At 33.3% G+C, this 15,930-nt stretch overlaps 1 protein-coding gene across 1 annotated transcript; it reads right to left on the bottom strand.

Annotated features, from left to right (window-relative positions):
- Positions 1 to 15,029: 15,029 nt before the first annotated feature.
- On the bottom strand, positions 15,030 to 15,535 carry LOC149905963 (lebocin-4-like). Its single transcript, XM_090105640.1, has one exon. It carries the CDS (start codon positions 15,479 to 15,481, stop codon positions 15,035 to 15,037), a length of 447 nt encoding a protein of 148 aa, XP_089961766.1. The 5' UTR covers positions 15,482 to 15,535; the 3' UTR covers positions 15,030 to 15,034.
- Positions 15,536 to 15,930: the final 395 nt, after the last annotated feature.

Raw genomic sequence — 15,930 nt, 5'->3', positions numbered from 1 at the left:
TAAACGTTATAAACATTTACAGGATCGAACTATTTGATACAGAAACTATTAATAAACAATATTAAAACTGGAATTATTTTATTCGGTTGTAATTTTTTAAGTATTCTTTTGGTAAGTTAATGTACCTATAATTTTCTTGATAAAACATACCCCAAAGTAAATTCGTATTGAAGAAACATCTAGAACTTTCTTATTATTTTATCTGGGAAATTATATTCTACATAAAAAATGATTACGGTAATATGTAACTCATTTTTATTCACCACGACTGGCAAAAGTTTTATAGGTTCCTGTTTTAGTATAATATTTACTTGAAATTGAAACAGAAAACAACGCAGGTTTGGTAAACTTCGAAACGCCACATAATTTTTCCTTAATTTTCTTTCTTATTTTGTCACACAATTACTTCAACATCATGAAAGTAGTTTCAGATATTAGTTTGATTATTTAAATTCATTTATAACATACAAATTAAATGTTTCTAAACTTAAACAATGTATTTTTTACATTTAACTATCAGATTTCACCGGAATAGAAGTTGCGGTTTTCTGTTCATTCTAATTTACACCGCGTCGCCATTAGTTTGATTCGTTTAAACTGTAGCCAATAACTTTGCGGTTTAAACGTACACTGTTGACATATATTTATCTTATTATATAGTTCTTTTGTTATAGCTGCTAGATCAGGTAGTTTGCTCTATTTAAAAATTAGAAAGTAGTTACGTTCATAAATAATAACTAATAGTTTGTTTGCATCAGCCTTCGCTTGGCCGCCGTAGCCGAAATAAAGCATAGGTATCATGAGATATTTATGAATGTTTACATTTTAGTACCTCCTATCAATATTACCAATGATAAATCGTAGCAAATATCAATTATTCATAATGATGGTAAAACCACAAGCGAGGGACAACGCAATCAATTTAAGGGCCCGGCCGCTACGACAAACTTTTAGTCTGCTGACTAACTCGAGCTACGAAACTTTTCCACCCCACTTTACCTTTCCTTGTACAGATTTTACTATTGCGTTACTCATATAATCGCATCATTGAAATACTAGAACTGAAGGAATTCAATTTGATTGAATTTAGAAATATCGGTTGAACAATCTTCGCGCTAGATTGATTTACCTAGAATTTTCCTCAAGCTTTATGAGTACCGTACCTAATCTATAAAAATTATGTATAAAATATATTCAGTGGCGATTAAACTTACTGTTCAACATAGCACATACCTTCACGACTTCAATTGTTTTGAATTTAGGAATAATTAGCAGTGAACTCTGACCATTGTGATGGAGTCACTAATTGTCATACCAATGGACAACTCTGAATCTCTCTGAATAAATCGCAGCAACAAATTAATCTAGAAGTTTCCCGCTAAATACTCAAACGATAATAATTAACATTAAAACGCTGTTGAGTGCCTTGCTGTCATTTTCACTAGACGTGGAGGCGATAGGATACTGTTTGAGCAAGTTTTAACGTCAAATGAAATAGTTTGACTATTGATTTGTTTATTCCTAGTTTTTATTTATTATCATATTACCATAAAAGAGGCTGTAGGCTGCAGCACGGAGAAATACCCTTCGTGTCTTTTTTGTTAAGTTTAATGATTCGATCGTGGTAATATAGATTTTATACTCATGATTTTTTTCATCATGAGTTTCTTATTATAAACTCTACCTAGGATATGTAGAGTATCCTACAAACAAATAAATATTATTCAGATGTGAACATTTTTGTTAGAGTGCATGTGTCTTTGATTTGTAAACCTTTTTGTTTGATTGCCGTTTTAAATCAAATGAAATAAGGGAAGATGGGTAATAACCCTTCTCGTAATTATATTTACTTTTTTGCTTAATTAATTATTTATCACACGAATTAAACTCAATGTCTACATAATATTACCTATTTGTGATAAGGGCGCTGTTATTGATTAAATATTCACATTATTTTTTTATTTTACACATATATTTTTTAAATAAAAAGTTCTTTAATATTTTCGTACATTTTAAAGAAGTTTTCCACGAGGCGAATGTACGTACGTGACGGACGTGGTCAAGCCTTGGTGACGACTGACGAGTCAATATCAATATGAGTCATTCATAGAAAATGATAAATCACGTTTGCGAATTCGCTTAATTTTTTAAAAACTTGAGAGGTTTTAGCGAATTTAAGTTTTACTCCGAGATAAAAATATAAGGTTTATATAATTCTCGTCATGAACTACGGAATCGTAAGGAATATCAAATTTTATCGAAAGTTACATAGATTTGTATTGACAGGAATTATTCGTAGAAATATTTTGTAGGTTAATATGAAACTTTATTATATAAGATTAAATTGTTCCTATGGGGATGACCTGTTCACACTGTACAAAAATGTTACCATTCAATCTAATACAATTCGCATGGTATATTTGTACTTTCCGAATATCCAAATGAAACTTTCCAACTCAACCTTGGCCTTTTAAACCTGCAGTTTCTTTTTGACATGCCTCATTAAAAAACGTTGAAGAAATGTACAAAAACCCAAATTATATAATAACTAACAAGTACATACAATTTTCTGCAAACTGTTATTTTTCCAAGGTTTCATAATTTCACCGATAACAAAGGTTTCTTCGTTTTTTTAAAGTCTACTGATCTCTATGTTTATTTGATGTAGGTTATAGGTATTTTTAATCTAGTAATGATCAGGCTTCCATCTAGAAAGAGATTTTTTAACCTCCATCTGGGATCGAATCCGTGATCTCTCGTTATAACGCTAACTGCATTGATACGGAATCCGAATATAAGATTTGAGTAAATATTTAGATCCAAGTTGTAGAACCAAAAATATACAAGAAATTCGGATAAATTTTTAAACTAAATATCCCAGCAAAAGTCATTGCAACTGCAGTATAGCGTACAATAAAATGCATCGTTAGGTAGACAGAATTTGAGAAAAGGTCACGCCGGGTCAACCCACGCTCTATTATTTTGTGGGAAATTATCATAAAGGAACGGGGGTACCGGGTGCGACTGTCGTCATTGCATTTGAGGAAATTTACATTTCCATTTCGATGGGCTTATTAAAAGAATTGTTTGGGATATTTTGATTGTTGTGTTTTCTTTCGTTTTATCTCGTTTGCAAAACAAATAACAAGTTTAATTTATGTATGTTTTTAAGTATAATGATGATTTAACTATTATTGTACGTATGTATTGAGTTATAAAAACAGTACTGTCCAACAATAAACATAATTTTCGATATAATAATTATCAATAGTACCAACCTATATTTATACTGCCAACCGTCAAACATTTATTCCTGAGTATAAGTTGCATGTATAAAATTACACATTACGTGTGCACAATTAACGGCAGTAGTGGTTTACGGTGTTAGCTCGTTTGTGCTTTAAGTAAACATTTGCACCATAACTCCGAAAGCACTTACGAGGCTCCACACAGCTCATTTATCTTCTGTCATCCTGCGACTTTAACGCCTGTCAAAAGACCGCATATAAGCTTACCTATTTGTATAACTATTAGAATAATTTTCATCCTTCCTACTTATTTATATGATAACATATTTATATATTTACATATTGTATATCATATGTTAAAGCTTCTTTTGATATAAGCAATAGGTAGGTTTATACTAAATTCGAAATTTACGCAACCGATGTCGCAAATTATACTTTGGATTTACTTATAAGCTATTTAGGTAAACTAAATCCATAAATATTTTAATCCATAGATTTTATTTTTTTTATGTTCCAAAAATCAAGCAACAGTGTTTTCTAACAATACAACAAAAACTATCTAATCTCCATACCTTCTTATACCAAAGTAAATTTCATATGTTCACGTTCGTAATAAAGCACGAAAGCATTTTTCATGTAGCATTTTATAAACAAATTAGAATGTATAAAATGCAAATTCACACGTGCAATAAATTAAATCTGGCTATCGCATGGAGGGCGTAGGTAATCTAATTGCAAATATTCGGGCACAGTTCCCTCCACGGGCGCGAGTGGAATGCGAAATGAGGTCCAAAGAAGTACTCGCATTAGCGCATATTTCATGCTAATCCTCACAACACACTATCGATTCATTTTCACTAAAGCCTTTGTTGCATCCGACAAGCAATAAACAGAAATTTGCGGCGCAATTTTCGAATTTCCCCGTCATTAATACAACATTGTTTACGAATCATCTGTATTTATATTATAGTTTCTTTAGAGTTAAATAAAATCAATATTATCATTTTAATAAAAAAAACTTTTTTCTCAATCTTTTAAAACTAATACACGTTTAGAAATAAAGGTACACATTTTCAGCAAAATATTTACCTTCTATAAAGTTCTACAAAGTCAATAATTTACCTTCTATAAAGTTCTACAATTGCAATTTATATTGTCTAAAGTAAATAAAGAAATACTTTCTGTCCAGCAAACTCCTTTAATTACTGCTGAGTGCACAATTCCATCTAGTCGAGGAAAAACAATCAAGAAGTTTCGTTCACTTATAGCATGGCCAACGTAAATTAAATTAAAACTGAATTCAACCCTTTGAAATATAAACTAAGGTAGTGTGAGTACATTTGCATTTTGTCAACTTAACTGGGATACCTAGGCTTAATTACTCACACGTAGGACGAACACGAGTGGCGTAGAGTTAATTAAAGGAAGTTTGCTCAAGAGTAGTTCTCGCCTCTGTTAAGCCTGTACTCCACTGAATATGAAAAAATATATTAACTGTATGTAACTTTATGCTGGCTCTATATATTTTGCGTTTAAAAAATTGCATATGGAAAATTTAAATATCGTGCTTCTGGGTAAGTATTCGCTTTTTAACATGAATAGAAAAACGGTACGTTCCAAGAAGTATAATTAGATTGCTGATTACTGTAAGCGATACTTTTATTAATGTTGTGGTAAAAGTATTGATAAATATTATTTCAAGAGTAAGCTGACGATAGTAAATTGTAAGTTTTTTAGAAATCATAAAATATATTGTCTGGTAGACTACATGAAGGAATTTGATGTTTTGCTATTATTGGTATACGACTGAATAGCTTTGTATAGCGTCAATAATAGCAAGACCTACCTTAGCATTAAATATTCAGTGAAGCACCAGCTTTAGAACGGTTCCAGGGGCTGAGAGGTTGCATGACTATGAAAATTATTTGATGCACGCAACCTAATCATGCCTTATTTTCATGCCTTACCTTACTAATAGCGACTGAATTCCAGCTGTGTGTTATTTGCTTTAATTATACAGAATAAATAGATTTTTGTAATAAAGCTACATATATATGGGATAGCATGTTTGTATATTGATTTGAAGGCCGAATGTTCTTCTTTGCAAATTTATTTTCGCTACTTTTTTTACAATTCTGTTTATTTTTCGTTTACCTACTCAAGGCTCAGACTTTGCACGCATTGCCTCAATTTTATAAGGAGCTCTATCTAGTCTGAAAATATGAGATAACTAAAATAATAAATTGTTATATTTCGCCTGAAAATGACGATTTTGTTATCTCCTATAAGAATATAAATTACACTTTTACCATAATTTTGGTTTTGTTTACATTTTCCAACATTTTTGGTGTATTAATTTTAGAATTGACAAACATTTAAACAAACTTTTAAATTATTGTAATACTCACATGTGAATTCAGTTTGTGTAAAATGTATATTAAAATAGCGTAGCGTAGTAGCGTAGTTGGAGAGTTTTCTGTTTTACGAAATTTTGGAATGAAACTGTAGTATGTGGGTAATCCTCCTATTCCGCCAGGTTATAGGAAATTCATTCTATTTTAGGTCTTCAATTAGTTAGATGATAAGAACAAGTAATAGGATCGGGAATTGCCATTGGAAAAAAAAGGAGAAGAACAAGTAGTAAGTTTTATTTTAAAACGTTTGAATTATGAAAATCCAGCTGTACCCGGCGGTTTCATGAGTGCATCAACAAACAAAGCCTCGGGAAAACATTTAATTGCCTATTTTAATATTAAAAAAAACACCCGTTTGACCCTGGCTCTTCAACCATTTTCGTGCACATTTTTTTCCAATTTGTTGTGATGGTTCAGCCGTGAAAATGTAACCACAGATGCGTTTATTGCCCCAGCCACACGACTCGACGAGTGGTATGGGAAGTGACGAGGGAAGTAGGCAGGGACGTAGTGTGGCCACGTTACTCGTCATGCCACTCGTCGTGCTCATCGTCCTGCTCACTGCTGTCGGCTTTTGCGCGCGAGTCAAAGGACCGGCAATACGAGTGCGAATTAGGGATGGGCGTCATGGAATCAACGGACTAGTTAAATTAACCGTCTATATGTACACTCAACGATTCGACTAGTCCATCGCTCACCAATGCACTAGTTGAATTCAACGGCTAAACAGTCTTATTGATAAGAATAAATTATTTTCTTTGAAGTTTTTTAAAAAAATATTTTTGGTTTAAAAGACCAATGTTTTGAATTTAAACTATAAAATAAACGATAATAAGTTTTTTAGTAATACTTTTTTTAGGGAGTTTATTTAATAATAGTTATTTATTTTACACATGGACTAGTCGAAGATTTTAACTAGTTGAATGACTAGTTGATGAACGACATTTAACTATCTAGTCTCGTTGATGAAAAATACGTCGACGACCCATCCCTAGTGAAGAGCGTCGCGATTAATCGCGCGAGTAGAGCAGTGTGTGGCCAGACGGCAATATCGAGGCGAGCGGCAGCGCGATGAGCAGGACGAGGAGCAGCACGAGTAGCAGGACGAGTAGCATAGTGTGGCTGGGGTATATGATATTAGAATGGATATCGAATTCATCTTAATACAAAATGGAAGAATACTGAAACATGCTAATGGATATGTAAACTTAGATAATAATCCATCTTATATCTTACGCATAATGTACTATATGAATGTCGGTAATGTGAACCTATTGTAGGTACCTACTTTTATTACCAAACATGCCTCAATATGCCTAAAAAATTTCATTTCGTAACATTTTTAAGGTAACACTGTTACACGTGATCCTCTTTAGGCATTACGGGATTCAGTAAAAATTGAACTTTTATTCACAGAATTAAGGTTTATTATGCCGAAAATTTTCATAATACATGTTTCAAAGAGCTCTTTGCGCAATCGCTTTTGTGAAGGTTTACAAGAGGGTCTAATCGTTTTAAATCTACGTCTTTATATCGTTATTGGTTATCAAGGAGAAGATAATTAGGAGTATGCCCCAAGGTAAAAGATAAGGCAGTACTCGTAACCCCAAGGGCAGAAATGAGATAGAGTTCATTAGGCTTTAAAACTTAGATAGCAGTTTTATCTCCATTTTATTAAAATTTATTGGACATGTGAAGGCGAAAATATTTATCATTAACAAATCTTTTATTCATGTAAATGTTTATAATGTTATTAAATCAGTAGACAAGATAAATTTGGACTAATATTTTTTTAGAATAAGATCATCATTACATTCCATATCGCAGATATAAGATGAAACTATTTATTACCATAATATTATGTACTGTCTTTCCAAATGCTTGTATCATAATATTATGTCATCTACAATTTACCGTTGACTACATCATCTTTTCTTAAAAGCGTCTGCGTATTTTGATAAACTTATTTTAGTAGGATGTTTTTAATGAACCTATGTAGTATATTTAAAAAATCCTTCCATTGTTTTTTTCATCATGATCGAAACAATTTGGAATGTTTCCAACGTATTTGTCTCTAATTAATTCCATGTCGAGCGTTCAAAAAGATTTTACATAAAAATATTCGCAGGACATTTTTCAACGTTATTGAAAATTGAATATTCGTCCAAAACGACCAATAGGTATCCGTTAAAATATTTTATTGTTTATATAATTGTAGTTCATTCAATTATTATTGTTGTTAACTAGATTACCGCCTATGGCTTTGCTTCGTAGCAGTTATCTATAATAATAATATTCTTTAAAACAAGTCTTTAATTTATCTCTGCAAAAATACACATCTACAAACTTGTAAATTGCTTTGTTGCTTGTTGTAAATTGCTATGTAATTCAATTTACTAAACTAACATCGAACTGAATAATTTGAATTTCCTCCAGTTCAAAATATACAGCAGCGCTAATAATTATTAGAATATCAGATATCGGACGCCATGTTGGCAATAGAAGTGGACAATTCGATCACACAAACGGACCGTAAATCCAGCATCCTGCTCTATATTTACCCTCTCACTGAATAAGCATTTGAGATTTCAGTGCACTTGAACACAAGTATGCAAATATTGTATTTAGGATCGAAAATTCATAGAAGTTTAAGGTGTTGAGTAAAGCGATTGGTAGTTTCAACTTTATTACCTTAGCAACTCCGCGTGAACTGTAATATGTAGTAACTTTTATGATCGAAATACATAATATAACGATTATATGTAGGTATTATTATTATAATCTGCTAGGTATATCAACATGTTTTTTCAATAGTTTCGAATAAGTATTCTTTTCTTTGCTAAACTCGCAAGATGTTTGCGAGATTGAATTCGAACAAATTAACTGTTACAAAAAATAATAAATTCATTCATTCGTACCTTAGAAAATACGGTAATAATAATAAAAGTCGTGTCGAGGAGTTTGAAGTTATACTCCTCCGTCACGGTTTGATCGATTCTCATGAAATTTTGTGTGCGTATCGGGTTTGTTTAAGATTCGATCAACACCAACGAACAACAATTTTCAATTTTTCATACCCAAATAGTGATAGGAGTAAGACAAAATAGCGTTTGCTGGGCAGCTAGTAATAGGTAATACATTATTCTGTTGAAGCATATTCTATATACCGTAATTTAAACGTCTTGTGTGTATTAATATAATATCATTGAATTTAAACATAAATCGAAAATAAATGATTCGACAAACACAAACGAGAAAAACAAAAGTTGCACGTGCTAAAAGTCAGCGCTATACTTTCTTCACACAAATGAGATCAAACTTGACCTATTATATCAAACTAGAAATAAAACCTATTGTAGACGTTGAGAGTCGTTAATAGACCTATATGCAAGCTATCAATTTTAAATAAATCGTTTTCTAAATTGTTATATAACGGAAGGTAAAAAAAATATTTTCTACTTAATTCACTTGATAATAATTTATGTACAGATAAAAATAATATAGCTTAAATCCACCTCTAGAGTATGTAAACTGAAAAATTATTATCCAATTTGCATCACAGCCGCTTACAATACCTCGTTAAAAATACTCTTATCTATTCTCTTTCCCGGTAAATGAAAAAGCTATCACAAGGAGAAATGAAATGAATTTAAAATATACCTCAACACCGCCAAGCGTCATTATTTGCCGGAATAAAAATCCTGCAATTACTGTATATTAATTTTTCGTCTTTCAATCCGCAATTAATATCTTTCCTCTCGCGATAAAGGTGTTCTTTGTAACAACGAAGTAACCTTTTCTCTTTTTCTCTTGTGACTGTAGAAAAATGAATAAAGATATGATATATTGACAAAATAAACCAATAAAGACAAAAAATAATGAACCCACTCAATTTATTTAATTGGTGGAATTTAAACCGGTGATTGTTGCCATGATAATGCTTCACATATAACAAAATTGCCAATCGTAACTGACAATAATAGTATGAATTATTTATTTAACAGGACCATCAAGGATGCATCATTGCACCCATTGACGATCACAATCAGTGTGAAGCTTATATAATGTTTGTCATCAATAATAATACAGTTGGCGTCGATAAAATGAAATGAAACTGTCCACATATTCCGTTTTAAAATCACATCTCTATTAATTCCAATGGCCGAACGCTACGCCCCGTACCTGTACCTACTAAATACGCTTATGTACATTATGGTTAGGGAGCCAGGTGCAAATTTGGTTAACTATTTCCTCTCAAGGGATAATTCGTCAGACGCATGAGAGTATAGTATTATAAAGCCTCGTGAACGTCAGCTGGCGCTCGGTTGGGGGGGTGAGCGGTTGTAGCCTCCCACGCACATAGGAAAAAAAATACATTCATTCATTCATTTCCTCTCAGCTAAAAATTTGTCAAATTGTAGCTAACCCAATATCTCAACGAAAAAAAATAGTCAGCTGGTTACAACATGGTGTATTATACGTCAGCTGGTGTCTCGAACATGAAAGTTAAATTTAAAGAAAAATTTATTTTCCGTTATTTCCTCTCAAACAAAAATTTACCTGATGATAGCTTATATGTAACCGTGGATAAATATATATGTCAGCTGGCTGTATCTTGGTGGAAAAACCGTCAGCTGATACGGGAGGCTACAACCGCTCTTCCCCCCAACCGAGCTCCAGCTGACGTTTACGAGGCTTCATAATACTATACTTTGATGCATTTTACTAATTACCGCTTGAGAGGAACTTGGTCATAAAATCTGCTGCTGGCTCCCGGACCATTAGTACATATCTTGCCTGAATCTGTACAAATATTTCACATAATTTCAAAATTACAAAATTTCAATTCGCAACTTATGTCATACGTTATCGTACCTTTATTTCTAGGCTTATTACTGGGAAACTTCTTCTCATGAATAAAAATTAATACATTTTAATAAAGTTACAAAAGCATCTTGGTTATCTCACATAGGTAACAGACAAAAACTTGAAATTGCGCTTATGGCACGCAGTAACGTCATTTTTAATACTTAAAGACTTCGCATAGCGTGCTAATGGCGAGGTTTACTCCGAGTAGCCTGCTTGCGTTCGTATAAAATACCAACTTGAGGGCTGAGGCCAAATTAGTCTTCATACATTATAAACATTGGCGCACGTAAATAAGGCATACTTGTGTGTAAATATTAAAACGCCTTTACTAAGTTCTTGCCGCAATAAAATTAAATGTCATATTATTTTCAAGGTTTAGTTTTCTCTCCGATCGCTCCTTTCCTTCGTGTACCTAACGTTTTACATCAATAGAGGTACAATATGTAAATTGCATGTATTTTACTTTTTTATCATTGATCGAATATATAGGTGTACGGCTTCCTGTATACCAAGTTGAGATGGTTATTCATTTTATTGCTTATGGAATTAAAACCAGGATATTTAAGTATTGCATATAATTGCGAATAAGCGTTTGTTTTGATTGCGAGTTTCATTATTTCACAACGGAAGTTGGTGTGGAAGTTAAACTTTATTTTTAGAATTTTATGGCGCTTTTTATCATGATTAAAACCAGGGATGACTTTTAACATAATGTTCAGACCTTATTAAAGATCAAACAAAGCTACAAAACAATAATTATTAGGTATACATATTATGTTACATTCATAGATAGGTGAAAACATAGGTACTTAGTTGTACCTACTTACTATTTTATTAATTGCATAAAATATAAACGTAAAATATCTTAAACTAATCCCCTGTTTAATAAATAAAGCCTAAGGCAATTACCACAATCCGTAAGCACAGAGTGTAAATCAATGAGTTTTAAAAAACAAATACCAGTCTCTAACCATTTAACCCAACGTCAGGGAATTAATCCCTGGTTCAGTAATCATCAGCACGTCAAGCGTGAGGGAATCGTTCTGAAACGAGCCGTATTCACACTACACGTTAGCGCCTAATTGAACGGAAACCCTTTGTAGAGGCCGTTGAAAAGCCAAATTTGATGCCTTCTTATTTTATACAACAAAATTCTTTATGTAGACTGTAACGTTAAAAAACCAAGTTGAAAATAAATTTTTCATACCTTATGAATAAAAATAAAGTACGTAAGTAGGTTTATAAACATTTTAATCGATTTTTAGGTACTTACCTTTTTTTGGATATAAAATTCTGAATAGTGATACTAGAATAAAATGAGGAATTACAGTAAATTAATATAATTTAGATACACTTTCCAAACGGACCATTACATAATAAATTAAATTTAAAAAGAAACGAGAAAAGTTTTATTGCTTGACAAAGATAAATAATAATAATATTTGATTTAAAAATGAAAACTAATTCTATACTTTTAGAGCTACGATATAAATTTTCTACGCTGTTAAAACATTCTACATTACTACAAGCTATCCTATAATTCCACACTTTTTATGTTTTGATTCACTATTTAGACACTATCGAATGATTCTACGCTCTTAGGGCTGCGCTTGACTCTTTCCTCGCTGGTGAACGATTCCACGCTCTTAGGGCTGCGCTTCACTCTTTCCTCGCTGGTGAACGATTCCACGCTCTTAGGGCTGCGCTTCACTCTTTCCTCGCTGGTGAACGATTCCACGCTCTTAGGGCTGCGCTTCACTCTTTCCTCGCTGGTGAACGATTCCACGCTCATAGGGCTTCGTTTCACTCTTTCCTCGCTGGTGAACGATTCCACGCTCTTAGGGCTGCGCTTCACTCTTTCCTCGCTGGTAAACGATTCCACGCTCTTAGGGCTGCGCTTTACTCTTTCCTTGCTGGTGAATGATTCTACGCTCTTAGGGCTGCGCTTTACTCTTTCCTTGCTGGTGAATGATTCTACGCTCTTAGGGCTGCGCTTCACTCTTTCTACACTGTCGAATGGTTCTACGCTCTTAGGGCTGCGCTTTACTCTTTCCTCGCTAGTGAATGATTCTACGCTCTTAGGGCTGCGCTTTACTCTTTCCTTGCTGGTGAATGATTCTACGCTCTTAGGGCTGCGCTTCACTCTTTCTACGCTGTCGAATGATTCTACGCTTTTAGGGCTGCGCTTTACTCTTTCCTTGCTGGTGAACGATTCTACGCTCTTAGGGCTGCGTTTTACTCTTTCCTTGCTGGTAAATGATTCTACGCTCTTAGGGCTACGCTTCACTCTTTCCACACTGTCAAATGATTCTACGCTCTTAGGGCTGCGCTTGACTCTTTCGTCGCTGGTGAATGATTCTACGCTCTTAGGGCTGCGCTTAACTCTTTCATCGCTGGTGAATGATTCTACGCTCTTAGGGCTTCGTATGAATCGTTCTACGTTATTGAACGATTTTATATTTTGCCTTATTTGCCATGGTTTTTCGTTTTCATCAGAAAGCCATGTAGGATTCACGACTCTCAGCGCATCGACACCGATTTCGTCAACGTTGGGGTCTGTTCGCCACAAACGCTGACACAAACAATCAGCGATTACAGTCGACAAAAAGAAAAAGATAATTGTTTTTTGCACCATTGTTGAGACAAAACTAATTCAACATATATCAGTGCTTCGATATTTATAGGAAATAATGATCAATTAAATGTGATCATTATATGTGATCATTATCGAGTGTCAAAAGGTGAGGAACGTAATGGACGAAAGTTCCAATATAAACATAAAACATAGGGCATTCAGTTAACAATAATACCTAATGGTCGGCTTATTATCGATTATGTGCTATTAAGCAGGTACTCTACCATACACTAATATCGTATCTAGAATGTAGTGACATTCAGGATATATAATACGACAGACAGACGGAAAAACGCTTCAGTTAAAGTGATATTTTAGGGTCAAAATTGAATGATAACCTTAAACTATAAACAGATATTTATAAATAATCGATGTGAAATCCCCTATCCTCTTGTGTTAAAAAGTACCTATTATAGGTAGTAATGTTGTTGTGTGATGGAATAAATTACATTGTTAGGTACTCAAGCTTATACCTACAAATAAAAACTTCAACTTGTTGCAATTTTTTGTTCACAAATGAATGAATGAAACAGTAAGAATGAAATGTAATTAATATACAGCCAAACGGGTTCGTCATATATTTTTATAAGAATTTTGGAATAGGTACTACGCCTTATGTTTTTATTGTCACTTATTATTTTAATAATTATTATGACTCGGTTTCTGCAAAGATGTACTTGCCTATCTAAAAACTAGCCTGGTCAAATTATGAGGTTCAATCGGTCATTAGTTGTTTGCTTTGTGTAAATAACTCAGTATTCAAATGAAAAAGTCATAGGTATTTTGAATAAACACTGTTCTATAAGTGAAAATAAAATATGTAATTGAATTTTCAGTTCACCTAAGAATTTTATACATCTTTGTAAATACATTTCTGAAATGTCTACAGAACTTGGCACACATTTGTTTTTTCGACAAAGTCGACGGTTGAACTTGTTTCCCATTTTACATATTTTATGTTTTTTGGTGAGATACTGTATTACTGCTAGTACTTATTCATTTTAAAAAATCACTGTTGTTCCAGCATGTCGTATTGATTCTGGTTCTAGAGATTGACGGCATTTTAATTTTATACTCAAAGAAAAGAAATTCCATCGACAGGTAAAGATGCAAAGATTAAGACATAGAGGCGGGATTTTTCATCTCGTTTGACCCGGGATAAAAAAATGTAGAATAGTAGTTTCGGAGTCTTTTCAATACAAACAATCAAATCTTTCTTCTTTGTTTATAGTAATTTATTATACGTAGAATTTAGTCTCGCGTCTTCAAAAGCTCTTGGTAATTCAGTAAGTACCTACTCATACTAAAAATTACAAATTCAAAATTTACGCTGTTAATTTAATTTTTAGTTAATTTATACCTACACTCCTGATAATCCATAATAATATTATAAATGCGAAAGTAACTCTGTCTGTCTGTCTGTTACTCAATCACGCCTAAACTACTGAACCAATTTTCATGAAATTTGGTATAGAGATATTTTGATACCCGAGAAAGGACATAGGCTACTTTTTATCCCGGGAAAATGACGCAATCCCGGAAATCCCACGGGAACGGCAACTATGCGGGGTTTTTTTTTTGACTGCGCGGGCGAAGCCGCGGGCGGAAACCTAGTATCTAAGTTTATTAATTTGAGCAAAGTTGAAATAAATTTATTTTTAAAAATAAATTTGAAATGTTTAGGTACCTAATTGCTGTTTGTTTGTTTGTTTTCCGTTCGGGATTTCGTCAATAAGTCAATAAAGCGTACATCAGGACAATTAAGTATGTAATAAAATTCAGGTAAGTACATATAATAGATCATTTATTTCATATTTATATGTATAGGATTAACAGTTACATACGTTTATCAATAGGTACAGTTCAATTTAAGCAGTTCTAATTTGAGGCAAACGAACTTTTGGGTTGAAAGGTGGCGTATGAGGGAATGGGTAACGGGGTAATTTCACACCCCTGGTATTACGTCGATTGTAGCCTGGATGAGTAGCCCCAGTATCCCCACTTCTCGAAGATGTATGAGATCCTCCACCATAACGTTTACCACTAGGAGAATCCAAGCTTCGTGCAACTCTTGTGTTTGGGTCCAGTTTAATATCATCAATATAAGAAGGCAAGTTAGGATGGTCTCCAGTTGCTGGTGCTCGTGGTATGTCACCTTGATATAGCCATTTTGGTTCTTCCACTCCTGTTTCCCTCACAGTGCGAATAATAACAGGTCTTTTGGGTGGTGGTCTATACGTTGGCAAAATAATGCGTTGGCTAGTTACTTCAGCCAGCAGAACTGCCAATACAAAAGCTGATAGTAATTTCAACATTTTGAATGAATGTCTTCTTACAAACTGATACCCATTCCTGGCTACGCGCGTTTATATATTTCGCCGTATTAAGGAAAAATGTCTCGGTGCAATAAACCCGGTGATTACCCTAAGATGTATAAACACAAAGATGAGGAAACAACGATAACCCAATGTATGCAAAACACACACATATAATATATCATTATTAATAAAATGGATAGGTAAAGTCCCGGAGCTTTTAAATGTTGACAAAATATATTATACATACAGTGGTGGACGTTTAATTAGAAACTCGTAACACGATGAAGTAGTCATCAAATTCATTTAACATTTACGTATTAACGTATTAAAGATTAAGTATTATTTCGTATGTAATAGAACACCCGTTTATCTAGTCTTCTTTCTTCTTATATATAAAAATGAATCGCAAAATGTGTTGGTAAGCGCATAACTCGAGAACGGCTGAA

This window comes from Colias eurytheme, chromosome 9 (assembly GCF_061535395.1).
Source record: "Colias eurytheme isolate Ceu_HAF_F1 chromosome 9, ilColEury1 Martin Lab GWU primary, whole genome shotgun sequence".
Taxonomy (NCBI): Eukaryota; Metazoa; Arthropoda; class Insecta; order Lepidoptera; family Pieridae; genus Colias; species Colias eurytheme.
Note: the sequence above shows the minus strand (reverse complement) of the source record. Positions and strands in the feature narration are given on the sequence as shown.

Bases quoted from the DNA above. Each gene is read 5' to 3' on its own strand.
- LOC149905963 (XM_090105640.1), bottom strand. From the start codon at position 15,481: ATGTTGAAATTACTATCAGCTTTTGTATTGGCAGTTCTGCTGGCTGAA.